The sequence below is a fragment of the Eschscholzia californica genome, unplaced genomic scaffold (genome assembly GCF_041429995.1).
Source record: "Eschscholzia californica isolate CP2 unplaced genomic scaffold, dmEscCali1.0.p SCAF_5, whole genome shotgun sequence".
In the NCBI taxonomy this organism is placed as follows: domain Eukaryota; kingdom Viridiplantae; phylum Streptophyta; class Magnoliopsida; order Ranunculales; family Papaveraceae; genus Eschscholzia; species Eschscholzia californica.
This window is the reverse complement of record NW_028238472.1, coordinates 35,058,574-35,078,670: the sequence shown is the minus strand read 5'-3', so window position 1 is coordinate 35,078,670 and position 20,097 is coordinate 35,058,574. Positions and strand designations below refer to the sequence as shown.

Below are 20,097 nucleotides of genomic sequence, written 5' to 3'. Positions count from 1 at the left end.
CAATGATTGTCAACGGCTACCGACACTAAATTTTCAAAATCTATCTGCGGCGTAGGTCAGATTGAATCTAACGGTCAGTAGGAGAGTTTACTCGATCGCCCGAACTTGAACAAATAATACTCGTGGGCATTTAAGCCTGACCGACTCTCACTAGGGGCGAGAAACAATTGACTTTTTCTTATTTTGGTTCAAGCCGAAGCCGAACCAACAAGTGACGGTTTGATTAAATCATCGGTCGAAGTCCAATCGATCAATCGCTAGACAAAAAAAAAACTAACAGTGCGAACGCAAAATCTATAATTTTAAATTACTAACTAAGAATAGGTTGTGCTACATAGAAAATCAATAAAGACTTACCTCTAAAACCTTTCAATCAAGTTGAATAGGTTGTGGTTGCTGAAGCCCACAACAACAACTATGAAGGAGGGCAGACAGTAGTATGGAAGACTTGATTTTTTCTATTTTTTTTTAGTTTAACACTTTTGAACTTTTCAAAATTATTATTTCGTTTTTTCTTAGGGTTCGGTCTGTTCGATTTTGACAGTTTCTAGAAACTCAAGTCGAGATCAAACTAGACCGATTTGGATTCTTCGATTTTTTGACCGAACCGAGTCGAAAGTGATCGATACAACTTAAAAATCGATCGGTGCGGCTCGACTTAATTTGGTTCGGCCGGTTTATTTTTCCTATCACCCCTGAATCTCACCCTTCACCACTAGTTATCTCATAAACAGAAGTTGTAAGGGTGGCGAGTGAGTACAGAAGAAGATGAGAAGGTAACATGTGGCGATGAACATTAATGATCAGGTGGTGGAAGGTTTTATGGGGCCGCGTGACTCCGCTACCAGAAGCAATTGCCAGCTGGATGTAGGCTGGCATATCATGGTCTATCTGTACACGTGTGCTCCTTCACGTGTGGCATTTTTTTGCCCTGTATTAATACTACCCCAAAGCAGCAAATATTAGTTGACAGTTGGACAAAAACAAATAAAGAATGGACAATGACGTCTCTCCTCACCTCTTATTTACCAAACTACCCTAGACTTTTTCTTTCATAGTAATTTCTTTCATAGAAACCAAGATTCAAGTTCAACAAAAAAAAAAAAAAAAAAAAAAAAAGATTCAAGTCGCTCATAACTCATATTTTTTTTTTTGTTGAACTAAGTCGCTCATAACTCATAAGTATCAAGTAATTGACTTACATCTTTCAACCAAAAAAAAAAAAAAAATATGAAAAAGATCTCGTATGTAAAACTAAATTTTTGTTAACAAACATTTTCTGATGTTGTTATCTCCGTTGGTGTAGACAAATGATCTATCCACCGTTTTAGTATTGTAATGGTGGATGCGTTGGCTACACCCAAAATAATTTTGGAGACAAAACTTTTGTAAGAAATTAGTAATCTAAATTTGACTTAATTAAGTCGAACACACCCAACCCTAAGAACTTACCAGTAAAGGTTATTTACTTTTCTATATATATTCTCTCTTTTGTTCACGTTCTTAGCCATCACTACCAGCAATCACTCGTTTTTGCTCCCTCATCTTCCCTCATCCTCCCTCTCACATATGAAATCAATTAAGTTGGGGAGATCTCTTTATCGTCGAGTAACCTAGCGGAGTTTTCCCCTCCCGGAAAAGACGCTTGACCAAAGACAGGGTCATGACTGACAATTTATGAGTTAAGTGCCAAACTTTGAACATGGCGCTTCTGTATAGTATACCAAGTAAAAAATTTGCACACGCGAAGTAATATATTGAACTATTGATGAATCCGAACAAAATATATGGTGTTCCTTTGTGATTGGAGTACCATTATTTCAAACAACCTTCGTTATTTTTGTAGACTTCTATTGAAAATTAAGGTTCTATGAGAGCGAGAGATAAAGATACAGAGAGAGGGGGAGATAAAGAGAAAGGGAACTAAACTTCTATTCAAAATAAAGGTTCCGAAAAAGAAAAAGAGAGAGTTAAAGAGGGAGCCGTGAGAAAGGGGGATAAACTTCTACCCTTAGACAAAATGGGTTGCAGTTACAAGTCTTACCAACTTAGAAATCATACCTTTAGTTCATATATCATATATTCTACACGTATGGTACTAGTATTTTTCAGAACCTAACTAAAACACTCCTACAATGTTGGTCCCTTGTAGTGGGGGGCCAGTGCAGGCGTACGATCCGGACCACCCACCACATGACCCTGGGCAAGGAGAACCCCCCCTGTAATCCTTCATTTTAAACTAAAAAGTTTTGATCTTGAAACCATGGATTGTGCACGAAGAGTTACCTTTTTATCAGGGTTCTTTTCAGCTAAGGAAAACAACATTTAAACGCAATCTTTTAGGAGAAGCGAGTACAAAAAGATCGGGAGAGAGAGAGAGAGAGAGAGAGAGAGAGAGATAAAGATTGAGAGAAAGCTAAAGATCGAGAGAGAGCTAAAGATCGAGAGAGAGGGAGAGAGAGAGCGACGAGAAGAGAAAAAACATGAGAATAAGATGGCGGTGAAGTGAAGATGGAGAGAGAAAGAGAGAGGGGTGCTTCTGTCAAAAGAAGAAAGATGGGGAGTTACAAATTAGCAATGTACCCACAAATCTTATGTGGCTGTGTAATACCGAAATTTTCATTATGTCATGTAAATGTTTTGTCCTGAAACGATTTCGTATTTTCCCAAAACATCGGGCTATTGCCAACGTTAACTAGCAACTTTACTAACCCACCTTTGTGACTAGTTTTCTTTCTCTAAGTCATGTATATAGACTCTCAGAAAAAAAAAATCATGTATATAGACACGTAAACTTATTCTGGATAATGTGACCAAGGTGGTGTGTGTTTCTTGTATTGTCCAGATCTGTGAAGTCTAAATTTTGAAATATAAGATGTTTTATCTGATTTAAATATATCAAAGACCGTCCAACATATTCTTTTGGACGAGTCACAAGAACACAAGCATTCTAAATATATCTCGATTCAATTCAAATTTCATAGGTACACAAGAAATGGAAAACAAACACCTTCACAGACTAAGTCTAATCAAAATATTTTTATTAGACAAACTAGATTGAGCAGTATTAGGAAATATTGATTTCATATGCATGTAAGAAGAATATACTAGGGTTAAACTTATATTTTATAAATTTTGGATACGTTATTGAAAAATCATACTAGTAGGATATTAATTTTTTTTAAATGCAATATAACTATCTACGTTAAATATTAACTGGAATATACTATTTGGTCAACCCTATACTTGATTCTACTTAAAAAAAAAAAAGATTAAGTAATTCGGAAATGAATCGAAGGGTATTTCCGTAAATATATAAGGAAGAGAACACAGTTTTGGTTTCGGTGAATCGCTGATGATGAGAAACGGATTGGTCTTTAACTGGAGTATATAAGTATATTTTTATCTTCACAATTATCCAAAAACTCAGAAAAAAATAATTATTATAAAATAAGGGCACAAAAATATAAATAAAATAAAGCAAATCAGGGATGGAAAACCAGAATCCGCCAAGAGAGAAGCAAATATATATTTGATAGAGAGAGAGAGAGAGAGGAATGGGAGGAAATGGGTGGAACTTACAGAAACTGAAAAAACAACAGGATTTCAGGAAATTTCTCTGAAAGATGATTCCAGCTGTGTTTTCTTTACTAATTTTAATTTTTTGAGAAAATCTTTTTCCTTATTTTTCTTTTCTTCTTAAAATTTATTTTGTTTTATTTCAACATTTTAAGTTCTGTTAAAGTATAAATTCACATGAGAGTTGTCCAGCTACAGTGTGAGAGAGGGAGAGAGAGAAAGAGAGTTTTAGAGAGAGAGAAAGAGAGAGATCCATCCTTAGACTGTTTTTCTGATCTGGGTTGCTTTTAATTTTAGCTTCCTTTAATGGGGGTTTTGAGTTGTTTACTCTTCTTGCTTTACTAATTTCAGTTCATTTCTCAAACAAGTGTTGTTTCTACTTGAAGGTTCTAGAAAAAAAATTATCAACCACCAGATTTATTCTGTTCCTACTTATCTTTCTCTCATTTTTCTGATCTGGGTTATCCACTAAATTAGTAGAGTAGAAAAGCAATGGTTATGGGTATGGTTCAGATTTCCTTGAAAAGGTTCAATTAGGTTTGGGTTTTGGTGGGGTTTTTTTTTTTGGTCTTGGATTAGAATTTGAGAAGATGGGTTCATTTTTACAATCTGTAGATGGGGTAGTTGAAGAGATCATGAGAATTCATAGATCTTTACCAACTAGACCAGCTTTAGATGAAGTTGAAGCAGCTAGAGATTTGATCTTGAATGTTGAACAAGAAGAACAATCAAGAATGGAAGTAATTTCAAAACAGATAAAGAGTCCTGAAGTTCCTGAAGAACTATTCTTTGTTCTTCAAGAGATGCAGAAGAATTTGGTCTTGTTTCAGAGTAAAGAAGAGAAGAGAGAAGCATTAAAACTACTTGATCTTGAAACCGTTCACTCCATGTTTGATGAGTTTGTTCAGAGAGCTTCTAAATGTCTTCCTTCAGTTTCTAATTCCACTAACAGGGGTAGTTCTGCTGTGATTTCAAGTGGGTTTTCCCCTCATACTCAAGCTTCTACACCTGTATCTGATTCTTCTGTCTTATCTTCTTCATCAGTTTTCTTCTCTGAGAAAAAATCTGGAACTAGTTCTGAGAGGTTTACTAGTATGGATGACAGTTTCCTTAAGAAGGCTAAGGCTACCCTTTATAGTGATGGAGTTGGAAATCGATTAACTGCTCCTTCTCGACCACAAATCGTCGATTCTTCTCTCAATCCTGCGATAATTTCTGGTAATTCTCTGATCTCTCTATGTATATATCAGTTCTTGAATTTACTGAAATATGATGTATCTGAATTTACTAGCATGGATTCCATTTGTTTGTCTAGTTACATGATTATGTTTGTTACTTGCATTGTCGAAATTCGGAGAAATTAAGAGTGGTAGAACTAGCCATTATGAAGATCTTGATGAGTTTCAGTAGTTTTGTTCAAATATTGATGTTCTATTTGAATTGTTTGAATAGGTCAAGGTGCTGAGAAATTGAGTCTGATAAAACTGGCTAGTTTAATTGAGGTATCATTGAAGAAAGGAACTAAGGATCTCAATCTTCAAAACAAATTAATGGATCAAATTGAGTGGTTACCAGATTCAATTGGCAAGTTATCAGGTTTGATCACACTCGATTTGTCTGAGAATCGAATTGCTGTCCTACCCACGAAAATAGGAGGTCTTTCTTCTTTAACCAGATTGGATTTGCATTCAAATAGAATTGTGGAACTCCCTGATACCATTGGTAATCTCTTTAGCTTGGTTTTTCTAGATTTAAGAGGAAACCAGTTAACTTCTGTTCCCGCCACTTTATGTAAATTATCACGTCTCGAAGAGCTCGATCTTAGTTCAAACAGGATATTGTCACTACCTGAATCTATTGGAAACCTCGTATCGCTGAAGATATTGAATGTTGAAACTAACGATATCGAAGAATTACCACATACTATTGGCCATTGTTCTTCACTTGTTGAGCTATTGGCTGATTATAACAAGCTGAAAGCGCTTCCTGAAGCCGTGGGTAGGATTGAATCACTAGAGGTTTTGTCTGTAAGATACAATAACATCAAACAACTACCGACAACCATGGCATCTCTGGCTAAACTGAAAGAGCTTGATGTTAGCTTTAATGAGCTAGAATCTGTACCGGAAAGTTTGTGCCTTGCCACTACACTTGTAAAAATTAATGTGGGAAACAATTTTGCCGATTTACGATCTCTACCAAGATCAATTGGGAATCTTGAGAATCTAGAGGAGCTTGATATCAGCAACAATCAGATTCGATTCCTTCCAGACTCATTTGGCATGTTATCCAATTTACGGGTTCTTCGTGCTGGAGAAAATCCTCTAGAAGTGCCACCTCGACAAATTATTGAGAAGGGTGCACAGGTAAAACTCTTTATTTCTTGCATTTTTGCGTATTTAGTTGAATATTCGCATATTTGAAGCTTAATGAAGTTAGTGTTTTTTTCAGGCTGTTGTTCAGTACATGGCTGAATATGTAGCTAACCGTGATGTTAAGTCGCAGCCAGTTAAGCAAAAAAAAAGTTGGGCTCAGTTTTGCTGTTTTTCAAGGCCTAACAAGAGGAAGCATGAAAGTCTGGATTATGTTAAAGCCATTTGATATTCATGTTCATATTAGGAAATCCAACATCACTCACCTATGTTAGGTAAGTCGACGAACTTCCTTTGAACTCTTTCAGGAAACCCAAGATCAACTGTGTGTTGTGACTATGATCTCTCGATCTGATTTTTCTTAATTATGGTCTTTGATTTCTGTTAATTCTATCTTTGTTAGTAATACATGGTCATCTTTTAATAGGATACGCGATATAAGAGATCCAACGATCAAGACGAGTCCAAGAATTGAGATACGTGTGTAACACGTGTATGTACATGAAGGGTCGAGAAGACGAGATTTGACGATCAAGAAGAACGCAGAATATTTGAGAGTAAATATTCTGGATCTTAATATATCTTGGAATAACTTCAAATATTCTGAATTCTTCTTGATCGTCAAATCTCGTCTTCTCGATCCGTCACGTACATACACGTGTTACACACGTATCTCAATCGTTGGACTCATCTTGATCGTCAGATGTCTTCATCTCTACCCGTCTGTCTCTTATATCACGCATCCCATCATCTTTTTAATAGATTTTTGGCATCAATCTTGTTATGAAAGCCGAAGATAAGTCGAACCAGACCCCAAGTAGAGCTTCTAATACCCAAGGAAACAGGATCGCTCATTTTTAAACTAAGATAATAGTCTTGTATAACTAGTCGCAGAAAGTGTCTGGACAATAGAGAATAGGAACACAGAACAGATTTTTCTTTCTTTGTGATAATTGGTGAAATTAGCCATAACTTTGCTCCAAGTTACCCGTTTCGGACTCAACATTTTAACAAACTGGTGTTGAAGTACTAGTCTTTAACATGTATATTCAACGAGTGGGTTTTCTTATTACTAGTTTTATATTGGAATTTTCATTTTTCCGTTGCAGTTCAGTTGGTGTGAAGAAAGAAAGCAGCAGCATGTGAGGAAAAAGTTTCAAGATCCAAGTAAGCTGAATGGGCTTGTGGGACAGACAATGTTATTTCTGATTTTATATCATTCTGCTTCCAATTATTTGTTGTTTTTACACTTGATCCCTGTATTTTCTAATGTTGTCGAATGGAACCCTAATGAAATGACACGTTTAGTTCGTTCATGCGGGTCGAGAAAAGGTTTAGAGGGAAGGAAAGGATAGATGGGAAAGAAGGAAGAAAAGAGTAAATGTTAATGTTGTAGTTAAAATAGATAATTGTTATAATGAAATCAGTTATGTTCATTGCTTTTATGAAATTGAGTCTTGCTTCTTTTACATGATGATATTTCATTCTGTTTTCGGACTTCAGTTTGAATTGTCTGCTGAAATCTGTATAAATATGTGAGTAAAGAAGATTATGATGCAGCTTATTGTGTTATGAAGGTGTTTCCGGGCGGCGGCTAGGGTAGGGACAACCAGAATAGAGATGAACTGCGTTGTTTTTGCTGGAAAGAACATAAATAATTTTGCCATCCACCGATTTTAATTATTGTTGTCTTTATATCATGTGAGCGGTTGGGTTGGTTTTGTTTTATTCCTCTATGATGCTAACTTATATTATAAATAAATAGTATATGCATAATGAGCATAATATAGATATAGAGTAGAAACAAGGAATAAAAATGCCCAGAGAGATAATAATTCTGTGATACATACAACTCAAAGGCAAGGATTAAATCAAGCTGAAATCTTTGGGCATTCCGTATTCTTGCCAAGTATTCTTGCCAAGTATCTTAGATAGTCGTTAAGTTTGTGGTTATCCGACTCAAAATCAACAATGAGAGGGAAGAATGTACACATTATATGCTTAGTTGCTAGATATCCCTTCTTCAATTTCAAGACCATTCAGGGAATCAAGACCATTCAGGGAATCAAGACCATTCAGGGAAGTACTTTAAGCAAATAGAGTTACTTGGTGAAATAAAGTCGTTCACCTCACTTCAGAGTCAAGTATCTAGGAGAACTATATTAAACAGATAGAGACACTCGGCAAAATAAAGTCGTTCACCTCAGATTTCAGCCTAATATGAGGGTGGAGAAAAATTTATTTACATATTCTAATGAAATGGTTGGAAAGTTCACTTTAAAACATATTTGGAGAATAGTAGTTAGTCGTTACTTAGATGATGAGTGAGTGCTTCAACCTAATACAATTTGGTGGATTCCACATTATATGACGGCAACAGATATCACACATCATTTAGTTTTGGGTACAATTTAAAGACAGAATATGTTTGTAAATGTTTCTAAAGACACTCATGCACCCTAAATACCATAGACACTAGTATGGTTATTGGGATTTGGGAGACCTTTAGGTTTGAGGAGTAGATCCTAGATGCACTGAGCCAGGTCCCAAGTGCAGTTTTTTTTTAGGTCTAGGCTCTATCTTGATAGTGGAAAGCAAAAGAAAGAAAAGAAGTTGCTTTTGGATGCCAAGTAGGCCCTTCTCAACCTCCAAGAAAAGAAAGGAACAAACCAGCCTGTTCTAACAACTAATATGCAGCTGTGAATTTACTTACATTCTTCCCCCTTCTCCTCCTTCTAAAACCCACATCCCAAACAACACTCTTGTCTGTCTCTCTCTAGAATTCTCTCTCTCTCTCTCTCTCTCTCTAGAATGGAAGAGAAAAGCAGTAGCAGCAGCAGCTATTTCCCTTCAATTCAACTACCTTTCAGAAAACAATCAGAAGAACTTCCAATCTCACAAACAAATCAATCATCATCATCATCATCAGAAAAAGAAGAAGAAGCATCAAATGGAGGTTTATACAAAAGAATCCCTTCTCTCTCATCCCTTACCAATGCAATTCAAATTCCCCTCTCTTCTGCCTGGTCAGCCATTCACCATAAGTTCTTGAAGATTATGACCGGCGCTTCCGATCATCATTATGTCTTGCCCATTAAAGCAACTTCACCCCATCATGCCATCATCTAACCAACCAACCAATTTCTCCAATAAACAACAAGGAGATAGAGAGTATTAAAAGCAGGTTGATGTTTCTCGTGATTTTTTCATGTATTACTCGTGAACTAGGGTTTCTGGAGGATAGATATCATTTTTTCATTCATTTCTTTGTAATTAGTCTCCATCATATTTGTTGTTTTTGAGTTTGAATATTTCTTCATGTAATTAATCAGATTTTGGATGTGAAATAAATTACTACCCAATTGGAAAGGAAAGAAACCCATGTTTTAAGTAATTAATTGACTGCCCTGCCCCTTTTATTTACAATCAATCAATTTGGATTTTCTTTCCCAATTAAATTCCACATTTTCATTAAAAACAGTTGGACTGACAATGAACAAGGGGGGTAGAGGAAGGGGCACCCTCAACGTTTCCATCCTCTCCTCCTACCATTTTTAACCTAATTTTCCTTCTCCACACAATCAATCACCCTTTCTTGGCATCTTCTCCACCCCACAAACACTTTTCCCTCTCTCTCTCTATCTATCTTGATCATAGTGCAAGAAGAGACTAACATCTTTAAAACTTCATAACTACCACTTGTCTTTGTTGTTCAGTCTTGTTTTTTTTTTTTTTCATTTTTTCTTTCTGATATGGAACCAGAATTCTCAGAGGGAAGGAATTCCAATGTCAGGCTTTTGGAAGAACTTGAGTTCCTAAGTCAATCACTTTACAGGTCAAATACTTTTACCCCAACTAGAAGAACTGCTTCTTTAGATCTTCCTCGAAATAGTACTATTCCCATAGTATCTTCCAGTTCTTCAATTCTCACTTCTAAATATGAAGCGAAACCGGAGATATCACAGTCTATGCGAATGTTCTCATCATCTCCGTTGCCGTTCATGTCGAAGCGCAATGATCATGGCGAGACTGATCGGAAAGACATAGTTACTGGTCAGAAAGAGATTAAGATGGTGGATTACAGTGAGGGTAAGGTGGGTTTGGCTGAGAAGAAAGGATTTTGGAATTGGAAGCCTATTCGAGCACTTTCGCATATCAGAATGCAGAAGTTGAGTTGCTTGTTCACTGTTGATGTTGTTAGTGTTCAAGGCCTTCCTTTATCGATGAATGGTACTCGTCTTTCCGTATGTGTAAGGAAGAAAGAGACTAAAGATGGTGGAGCAGTGACGACAATGCCGGCTAAGGTTTCTCAGGGAGTCGCAGAGTTCGAGGAAACTTTGTTTGTTAAATGTCATGTCTATTTCAGTATCGGAAGTGGAAGGCATCCTAGGTTCGAGTCTCGTGTCTTTTTGATTTATGTATTTGCTTTTGATGATCAAGAGCTTGATTTTGGAAAGAGTTTAGTGGATCTTAGCCATCTAATTCAGGAATCCATGGAGAAGAACTTTGATGGGGAACGAGTTCGGCAATGGGATGCAAGTTATGCTTTATCTGGAAAGGCCAAAGGAGGAGAACTTACTCTAAAACTTGGGTTTCAAATGATGGATAAAGATGGAGGATTGGGTATTTATAGTCAAGCTAATGAAGGATTTAAAGCAGGTAGAAATTCTTGGGCTTCTTTTGGGCATAAGCAATCGAAAACGTCGTTTAGCATTCCTAGTCGAAGAATGGCAAGAAAAATGGAGAGTTCAATTCCTCCAATTGAAGGGAGAGTAGTAGATTTTAAAGTCATCGATGAGTTTAATCTCGATGATGATGCTCCACTACCTTCAAGTTCATCAAGTGTTCAAAAGGCTGAAGAGCCACTATCAAAGATAGAAGATCATGGTGTTCCTGAGTACGTAATTCTTGATAAAGGAATTGAGATCCAAGACAAAACAAGTCCCATAGATCAAGCCCACTGGAGAAGATTGCCGGAGTTGGATTCAATTGTCGAACAGATGAAAACTCTTGAATCTTCGATGGAAGATGGAAATTCTGTTACTGCAGAGTCAGAAACTGAACGAAAGAGGTTAGATCCAGATGAACAAGCTGTGACTAAAGAGTTTCTTCGGATGCTTGAGAAAGAAGAGCATGACAAATTCAAAGTAGTTGAGCCATATAACCCACAAGGATACGAAAAAGCTGAAGAGGCAGATTCAAAGGTTTATCTGCCAGAACTTGGTAAGAGATTAGGTTGTATAGTCCAGACAAAGGACGGAGGTTACTTTGCTTCCATGAATCCATTCAATGTTGAGTTATCAAGGAAAGAAACTCCAAAGCTAGCCATGCAGTTATCAAAACCACTGATTGTTTTATCACAAAAACCCGTAAGTGGATTCGAGATGTTTCAAAGAATGGCAGCTATTGGAATCGATGAATTGAGTTCTGAGATTATATCTTCAATGCCCTTAGACGAATTGCTTGGTAAAACTGCAGAACAAATCTCTTTCGAGGGAGTAGCTTCTTCAATTATGCAGGGGAAGAACACAGAAGCGGCAGTGGCAAAAGCAGCCCGTACGATGTCAACAATAAAAACCATGGCGGCGTCAATGAGTACAGGCAGGAAAGAGAGGATTTCAACAGGAATATGGAGCGTAAACAGAGAAGCAGTAACTATGGGTGAGATTCTAGCATTCTCAATACAAAAGATAGAGGCTATGGCGGTTGAAGCTCTAAAGATTCAAGCAGAGATGACAGAAGAAGATGCTCCATTTGAGGTATCTCCACTACTTAAATTTGGCAAGAAAGACTTGAATCGTCTCTTTGCCTCTTCTGTCTCGCTCGATGATTTGTTGAAAAAAGAGACTCTGACCACAAGAAGCACAGAGGGTGAGCCAAGTAAACCAGCGGCAGTTACACTTTCTGTTTCTCTTCAGTTACGTGACCCATTGAGGCGTTACGAGGCAGTAGGAGGCCCAATGATTGTATTGATCCAGGCCAACCGTGCAGAAGCTAAAAAGACGAAAGACGGTGATAATGATGAGAGATTCAAAGTGACGAGTTTACATGTCGGAGGTTTAAAGGTCGGGGTGGGAGAGAAGAGTAATATCTGGGACGCTGAGAAACAAAGACTAACAGCAACCCTATGGTTGGTAGAAAATGGGTTGGGGAAGGCAGGGAAAAGATGGAGAAGTGAGCCGGCAAAGGGGAAGGGCTCATTATGGAGCATCTCTTCACGGATAGTGGCAGATATGTGGTTGAAGCAAAGGCGGAACCCCGACGTGAAGTTCCTCCAGCATCAGTAGTAGCTATAAAAACATCAGTTTAGTCTCTTTTTGTAAACAATTAGTAATATAATCTATATTCAACTGCAACTATGAAGATCTCAGACTCTCAGTAAAGTTGAAGTAAAAGGGTAGGATATATTTATGCTATAAAAGTAGTAGTCACTCCATGAAAGAACTAGTTAGCTCTATGTTGTTATCTTAATCAAATGAGCAAACTATATATGAATTCATAATTTTATATGTTGGTATTCAAATAAACACCATCAACCCATAAATAACCATATGAAACTTTAGAAAATCTTATACGATGCCAAATGAATCTATAATTCTTTTTCTCCTCACTTGGAAATTTAGCGGATTTCTGATTCAGAACCTTCCTTACTCGAAAAATATGAAATATGAACAAGACCATTATGTAAATAGTGGAAAAAGAATATGTAAATAAAAAAGAGCCGCTAGAAGGAGGGGTCGAACCTCCGACCTTGTGGTTAACAGCCACACGCTCTAACCAACTGAGCTATTCCAGCCTTGATATTTGGGAGTGGGTTCAGACTCTTACTAAGTATTAAATGGTTTCTGCCCCTTCCCCTAACATTTAAACATTTATATCGTTTTTGATCTCTTGGTTTGTTACCAGTTTGGTTTTAAGCCCCCAAACTTTAATAAATTAAAAATGCACCATTTTTTAAATTGGCCGTTAATTTTAGCAATTATTTTTTTTCTTCAATGATTACTCTTCCTCTAAATATTAGTTCTTATTAGAGAAAAGATAGCGTATGAAAGCTTATGTGAATTTTAGCACTTCGGTTTGTTACCAGTTTGGTTTTAAGGCCCCAAACTTTGATAAATTAAAAATGCACCCTTTTTTATATTGGTCGTTAATTTTAGCAATTGTTTTTCTTCTTCAATGATCTTCCTCTAAATATTAGTTCTTATTAGAGAAAAGATAGCTTATGTTAATTTTAGCAGTTTTGTTTGTTATCAGTTTGGTTTTAAGCCCCCAAACTTTAATAAATAAAAAATGCACCATTTTTTAAATTAGCCGTTAATTTTAGCAATTTTTTTTTTCAATGATTACTCTACCTCTAAATATTAGTTCTTATTAGAGAAAAGATAGCTTATGAAAGCTTATGTGAACATTCAAGTGGGTGCATATATAGACATCGGTGTAATAATGGTGTAAGTATAATCAAGTCTGTTAAGACTTAGGTTATAACCAACACTTTAAGATTCTGTTAAAGATTAGTTAGGAATTAGTTTTTTGTTTCTCTCTCTCTCTAAACAACTTGTATTAGATATATAATGTGATCTAATCACTAGTTGAACTTACTTTTAATAAATAAAAGATCAAAGAGAAAGTTTCATAGAGTTTATAATTCTTTCATGGTACCAGATTTCAGAGTTTAACTAAAGATGCATCACGCTTCGAATTTAGCTTCTTCTTCTTCTCCGTTCAATCATCATAATCAATCAATCTCACATAATTCTAATTTTGTTTCCGATAAGTTAGATGGATCTAACTATCTTCTTTGGAAAGATCAAGTTGAGAAGATTCTTTATGGAGCTGATCTTATTTCCTATGTCGATGGATCGATTGAAGAACCATAGAAGTTTATTACAGAAAATGATCGAGAAGTTATAAATCCTGAGTTTTTGTTATGGAAGAAACAAGATAGTATTGTTCAATTTGTTTGAAGGCGACATTCTCACAAGACGTGAAATCAGATGTGCTAGGTTTAAAATCTTCAGCTCAGATTTGGTCTTATCTCGTTCTTATTTACTAGGAGGAATTTGAAGCCAAGAAAGACCTTCTTCGTGCCCAAATTTATTCTATAAAGAAAGGAAAGTCTCCCATTAGTGAATATCTAAGGAAGATCAACTCTCTTGCAGATGCTTTATCGACTGTCAATGATAAGGTAAGTGATAAAGAACTTTGTCGAATTACCTTATTAGAATTAGGCAAAGATTTTCGCCAGTTTGTGATTTCAATTAATAATAGAGAAGGAAGGATTACCTTTCTTGATCAAGTCTCTTGCAGATGCATCATGAACAATGACTTTTAAATGAATCACAAGATGAGCAAGAAATTGGGTTCTTTGGAAATAGAGCAAATACAAACATAGATTTCAACAAGATAGACAGAAAGCTCAGGCTAAATCATATCAAAATTACAACGATAAGATCACACATGGTCATTATTCAACAGATAGGCCAAAATTGGGAACTTCTTCCTCAAATAAAGGCAAAACACAGATAGATAGATCCAAATTGGGTCAATAGCAAACCCAAGGGGGAGGTGAGTTTGTGATTCTCATTCCCCCGGAATCACATATATTAATATTTATTGACAAATATATATATCCTTAACAAAATATTGAATTACCAATTTTATTTTTTTGTAGGGTTTGGTATTAATAAGTACTATTTATGTTTATGAACAAAATTTAATTTTAGAAAATTTCTATTTAGTTTTACGAACAAAATTTTATTTTAGATAAATTTTTATTAAGACATTTATTCATTATCTTTAAATTCTAACCCTTTGATGTATCGTGTTATTATTTCATATCTACGAATTTGGAAAAATAATGTTGATTTTAATATATAACAAAGTTGATGTGTATATTTTATGCAAAAAAAAAGTTGATATGTATTTTATATAGTTTAAGTAAGGGTAAAAGTGAACTTTTACAAATATTTACATTCCTATTCCTATACGAACCAAACACCTAATTAGGAATATGTCAGGAACCGAATTCCTATTCCTGGTCAAACCAAACATCAAACTACAGTAATATGATTTCCAGGGATCACGTTACGGGAATGTGATTCCCACATTCCATTCTCGCGCCAAACATGGCTGAAATGTTAAGACTGAAGGAGTAAGGGATCAACAATTACCAAAGTGGTCAACGTCTCTTCAGGAAAAAGATTGAATGTCTACCGTAGTTATCGTTGTATTGATTTAACCAATAGCGATAAATGTATCTCAAGTTTGGGTAGTTTAATCTAAGTTTCATTCTCTCCTTTATGCATATGAGTTTAATGGGAAATTTGTTCTTTTCTAGAAATGGAACTTCAATTCAGAAGATACTTTTAAGAATAATAACTTATTTAATAAAAACCATGCAGAACGAATCTCTTTTGAGGGAGTAGCTTCTTCAATCATGCAGGGGAAGAACACAGAAGCGGCAGTGGCAAAAGCAGCCCGTACGATGTCAACAATAAAAACCATGGCGGCATCAATGAGTACAGGCAGGAAAGAGAGGATTTCAACAGGAATATGGAGCGTAAACAGAGAAGCAATAACTATGGGTGAGATTCTAGCGTTCTCAATACAAAAGATAAAGGCTATGGCGGTTGAAGCTCTAAAGATTCAAGCAGAGATGACAGAAGAAGATGCTCCATTTGAGGTATCTCCACTACTTAAATTTGGCAAGAAAGACTTGAATCGTCTCTCTGCCTCTTCTGTCTCGCTCAATGATTTGTTGAAAAAAGAGACTCTGACCACAAGAAGCACAAAGGGTGAGCAGTAACCCAGCGGCAGTTACACTTTCTGTTACTCTTCAGTTACGTGACCCATTGAGGCGTTACGAGGCAGTAGGAGGCCCAATGATTGTATTGATCCAGGCCAACCGTGCAGAAGCTAAAAAGACGAAGGACGTTGATAATGACGAGAGATTCAAAGTGACGAGTTTATGTTAGAGTATAAAGATCGAGATGAATCGAGATCCGTAGATATCCGTATCAACCGTCCAAGATATATGAAGATATTATTTATACTTATCCTAGATAGAGTCATAAGAAAATAAGATACCCGAATCACTCTATAAATAGAAGTGACCTCTATGTATTTTACATGAATTGAGTTACATTGAGTCCTCGAGTCTGTAACCAATCAATCCCACGATTGTGGAGATAATATAATATAGCCATTCATGGCTTTCTCCGTGGATGTAGGTCGTGATCCTCCGACCGAACCACGTAAACTATTGTGTCATTTATTTTAGCTTATATCTTCTGTTCTACCAACTAACATGAAATTTCACATGGTATCAAGAGCAGGTTAATCAATCCTGATTAAAATTTCGCAAATTCTCGATTTTTTTTTATCGATTAAATTGTCCTGAACAGGTTCTTCAATACTGTTTCATCAAAAAAAAAAAAATTAGCTTCGCTATTTTCGACGATTGTCTTGCGTCGTGATTCTACCTTTCAATCACTTTGTCGATTTGTTAGACTCTTCTTCAATTTGTAATCGTTGTGATTAGATAATCGATAAATCACCTTATCAAATTTTTAATTTTTCCAAGATTATCTTGTGTTTTTCAATCATCTTCTTATGGATTTTCAACAAGAAATTATATCCAAGATTATCTTATGTTTTCCATTGATCTTCGTTATTCACTTGGGTATTAAATCTACAAGATATCGCGCCCACATGCCCATGTCACTAAGGGTGGAGATTTGTTCTAAGTAACATGCTCTAATGGGTTCCTCCTTGCCTATTATTGCTTTATGTCGATTTAATATCCATGAGACAATCTTCTATGAAGTGGCCATACTCCAGTAAGGTACCTGCCTCACCCCACTTCATGCCTTTCAAAAGCATTCAAGAACAAAGACCTAAAAAGATGGCTAATGACCCCAATGTATCATCTGGCTTATGGCTTCATACCCATCGTTCTAATGAGATTAGACCGTATTCGGTCTCAAACCACACAGTTTCAGTTATGAGCAATCTTTTCTTTTCAAAAGTCAAGTCTCCTTTGGTGGACATCCCTTTGCAGGTAGTAATGTGAGGCAACACCCACTATTTCTTCTTCTTCCTCGCGACAAAAACCCTAGAGTCTGGTTTATTGAATTTTCGACGAGTTTCACTCACCAATCGATTGCATTCATCGATTTGGACGTCACTCTACTGACCACCAACAATTTCCTTGTTCGGTTTGGTGACGAACCCATCATGATAACTTTCGATCACTCTCTTTCTACAAATCGATCACTGCCGGTTGATCTTGGCCGAGTCCGATTCATATGGTCTATACAAATCATTGTTTATGAGTCTAATACACATTACATGTGATTTCTATTATTTGACATTAACCCTAAATCGAGTTTGAGAAATCCTGATTTCGGGAAACCCCAGTTATTTTGCTAGAGGTCTTAATTTCCACAATTTTATTTGTGACAACTTCTCTGTTTTGTGACAGTCGTTTGTCGCAGTTCTTTACTGTTGGAAATTTTCTTTTGCGACAGATTTCTTCTGTCCCTTATATCCAACTATTTCTAGTTGTGACATAATTTTTCTGTCACCTTTCTCTTCTTTTTGTGACACTATGTCTTCATCATCCTCTTCATGGATCCTCGAGATGAATCTATTATGTCCACCGGTACCTCTCTTCCATCATCAACTGCATATGATATCGTTTCCTCCTTAGTTTGTTGATAAGTTTGAAGTTGACCTCCCTCTCACCAAATTTTGTTCGAGCTCAAAAAAAAAAAAAAAACAAAGAAGAAAATAATGAGATTCAAGCTTACGATAGACAAAAATATTATATCAAGTTTATGTGCGATTACAAGTTCAAGTTGCAGACAAAAAATTCAACACCGTTGGCAATTGTTCGACATTAAACAACAATTAAAATTCAAGTTCAAGTTTGAATCCGATCGTATGCGAGCAACATCCATCTTTTTCAAGTTTAATTTTCAAGTTCAATTTTGAAGTTGGAAACTTCACAAGTTCCGCTTCCAACTTGAGGGGGAGTGTTAGAGTATAAAGATCGAGATGAATCGAGATCCGTAGATATCCGTATCAACCGTCCAAGATATATGAAGATATTATTTATACTTATCCTAGATAGAGTCATAAGAAAATAAGATACCCGAATAACTCTATAAATAGAAGTGACCTCTATGTATTTTACATTGAATTGAGTTACATTGAGTCCTCGAGTCTGTAACCAATCAATCCCACGATTGTGGAGGTAATATAATATAGCCATTCATGGCTTTCTCCGTGGATGTAGGTCGTGATCCTCCGACCGAACCACGTAAACTATTGTGTCATTTATTTTAGTTTATATCTTCTGTTCTACCAACTAACATGAACTTTCACAGTTTACATGTCGGAGGTTTTAAGGTTGGGGTGGGAGAGAAGAGTAATATCTGGGACGCTGAGAAACAAAGACTAACAGCAACCCTGTGGTTTGTAGAAAACAGGTTGGGGAAGGCAGGGAAAAGATGGAGAAGTGAGCCGGCAAAGGAGAAGGGCTCATTATGGAGCATTTCTTCACGTATACTGGCAGATATGTGGTTGAAGCAAAGGCGGAACCCCGACGTGAAGTTCCTCCAGCAGCAGTAGTAGCTATAAAACATCAGTTTAGTCTTTTTTTGTAAACAATTAGTAATATAATCTATATTCAACTGCAACTATGAAGATCTCAGACTCTCAGTAAAGTTGAAGTAAAAGGGTAGGATATATTTATGCTATAAAAGTAGTAGTCACTCCATGAAAGAACTAGTTAGCTCTATGTTGTTATCTTAATCAAATGAGCAAACTATATATGAATTCATAATTTTATATGTTAGTATTCAAATAAACACCATCAACCCATAAATAACCATATGGAACTTTACAAAAGCTTATACGATACCAAATGAATCCATAAACCTTTTTCTCGTTACTCGAAAAATATGAAATATGAACAAGACCATTATGTAAATAGTGGAAAAACTAAAACAGATCTTTGAAATCATCACAGAGAATGGCATCTCAAAAATTGGACCCAAACGAATTTGTAAATAAAAACAAAAACGCTAGAAGGAGGGGTCGAACCTCCGACCTTGTGGTTAACAGCCACACGCTCTAACCAACTGAGCTATTCCAGCTTTGTTGTTTCTGAGTGGGTTCAGATGGTATTCATAGATATGGCTAGGTTTCTGCCCCTTTCCCCCAACGTTTAAATCTCTTTTTTTTTTTTTGACGAGGAAACGTTTAAATCTCTTGGTTTGTTACCAGTTTGGTTTTAAGCCCCCAAACTTTAATAAATTAAAAATGCACCATTTTTTAAATTGGCCGTTAATTTTAACAATTGTTTTTTTCTTCAATGATTACTCTTCCTCTAAATATCAGTTCTCATCTATTCCTTTTCTCTTCTTCGATGTCTGAGAAGTGGTGGACGGCGGCCAACCAATCGTCGACGACCTTCATAAGATTTTATATTAGTTTATTGATTTGTTCTTCCTTCCTTCTTTCTCTTACGCATGTCAATGGTATCAAATATCACTACTCAACTTTCTGCTACGCACTAAGGTATCAAATATCACTACTCAAGTGCCAACTTGATGTATTTTTATTCCTATGCCATTGTTGTGAAGCAAACTATAGCACAAAACTGAATCTCATTTTCTCCCACTCCTTGTTAGAAACTTTGAATTCTTTATTTTCGCAATCTTTGACTCCTCGAGATAAGATTTTCGTTGGTAGTTTCAATTTTTTTTTTTCTAAAAGTGCCAAATGATAATTCTTATATGCTAAAATGCGACCAAAAGTAGATCCAAAATTGAAAGAAAACATGTCTCAGATGTATGGACCACTGGTGTAGGAACATTTGAAAATATATTGAAATGGTCCGGGACATTATAACTTTATATCTTCATGGACTTCTTAATTTTGTAAAACCATTTAGAGGTTCATCGGAAACCATTTATAAACATTTAAGGAGACATTTTAATCCATCTAAAGAACGTCTAAAACTATTTGAGTGTCCAAAACCATCTAAAGTGTCTTCTATAAAACGTGTAAAACCATTTAGAGGTTCATCGGAAACCATTTATAAACATTTAAGGAGACATTTTAATCCATCTAAAGAACG

At 36.1% G+C, this 20,097-nt stretch overlaps 1 protein-coding gene and 1 pseudogene across 3 annotated transcripts; both read left to right on the top strand.

The window, feature by feature from the left end:
* Window positions 1-3,778: 3,778 nt before the first annotated feature.
* Window positions 3,779-7,401, top strand: LOC147538824 (plant intracellular Ras-group-related LRR protein 4-like). 2 transcript variants are annotated; one of them, XM_086639346.1, is made up of 4 exons: window positions 3,779-4,797; window positions 5,032-5,945; window positions 6,031-6,226; window positions 7,066-7,401. In XM_086639346.1, exons 1-3 carry the CDS (start codon window positions 4,170-4,172, stop codon window positions 6,178-6,180), a joined length of 1,692 nt encoding a protein of 563 aa, XP_086495472.1. In that variant the 5' UTR covers window positions 3,779-4,169; the 3' UTR covers window positions 6,181-6,226; window positions 7,066-7,401. The 2 variants fall into 2 exon arrangements, with proteins under 2 accessions (XP_086495472.1, XP_086495471.1); XM_086639345.1 differs by having other exon boundaries at window positions 7,061-7,401.
* Window positions 7,402-8,324: 923 nt separating this feature from the next.
* Window positions 8,325-12,460, top strand: LOC147538823 (protein PLASTID MOVEMENT IMPAIRED 1 pseudogene; annotated as a pseudogene). Its single transcript, XR_015224960.1, has one exon. The product of XR_015224960.1 is annotated as a protein PLASTID MOVEMENT IMPAIRED 1 pseudogene (transcript).
* The last annotated feature ends 7,637 nt before the right edge of the window (window positions 12,461-20,097 follow it).

Bases quoted from the DNA above. Each gene is read 5' to 3' on its own strand.
- LOC147538824 (XM_086639346.1), top strand. From the start codon at position 4,170: ATGGGTTCATTTTTACAATCTGTAGATGGGGTAGTTGAAGAGATCATG. The intron at 4,798-5,031 runs GTAATTCTCTGA...TTGTTTGAATAG, and splicing joins CAATCCTGCGATAATTTCTG to GTCAAGGTGCTGAGAAATTG. The intron at 5,946-6,030 runs GTAAAACTCTTT...TGTTTTTTTCAG, and splicing joins TTATTGAGAAGGGTGCACAG to GCTGTTGTTCAGTACATGGC.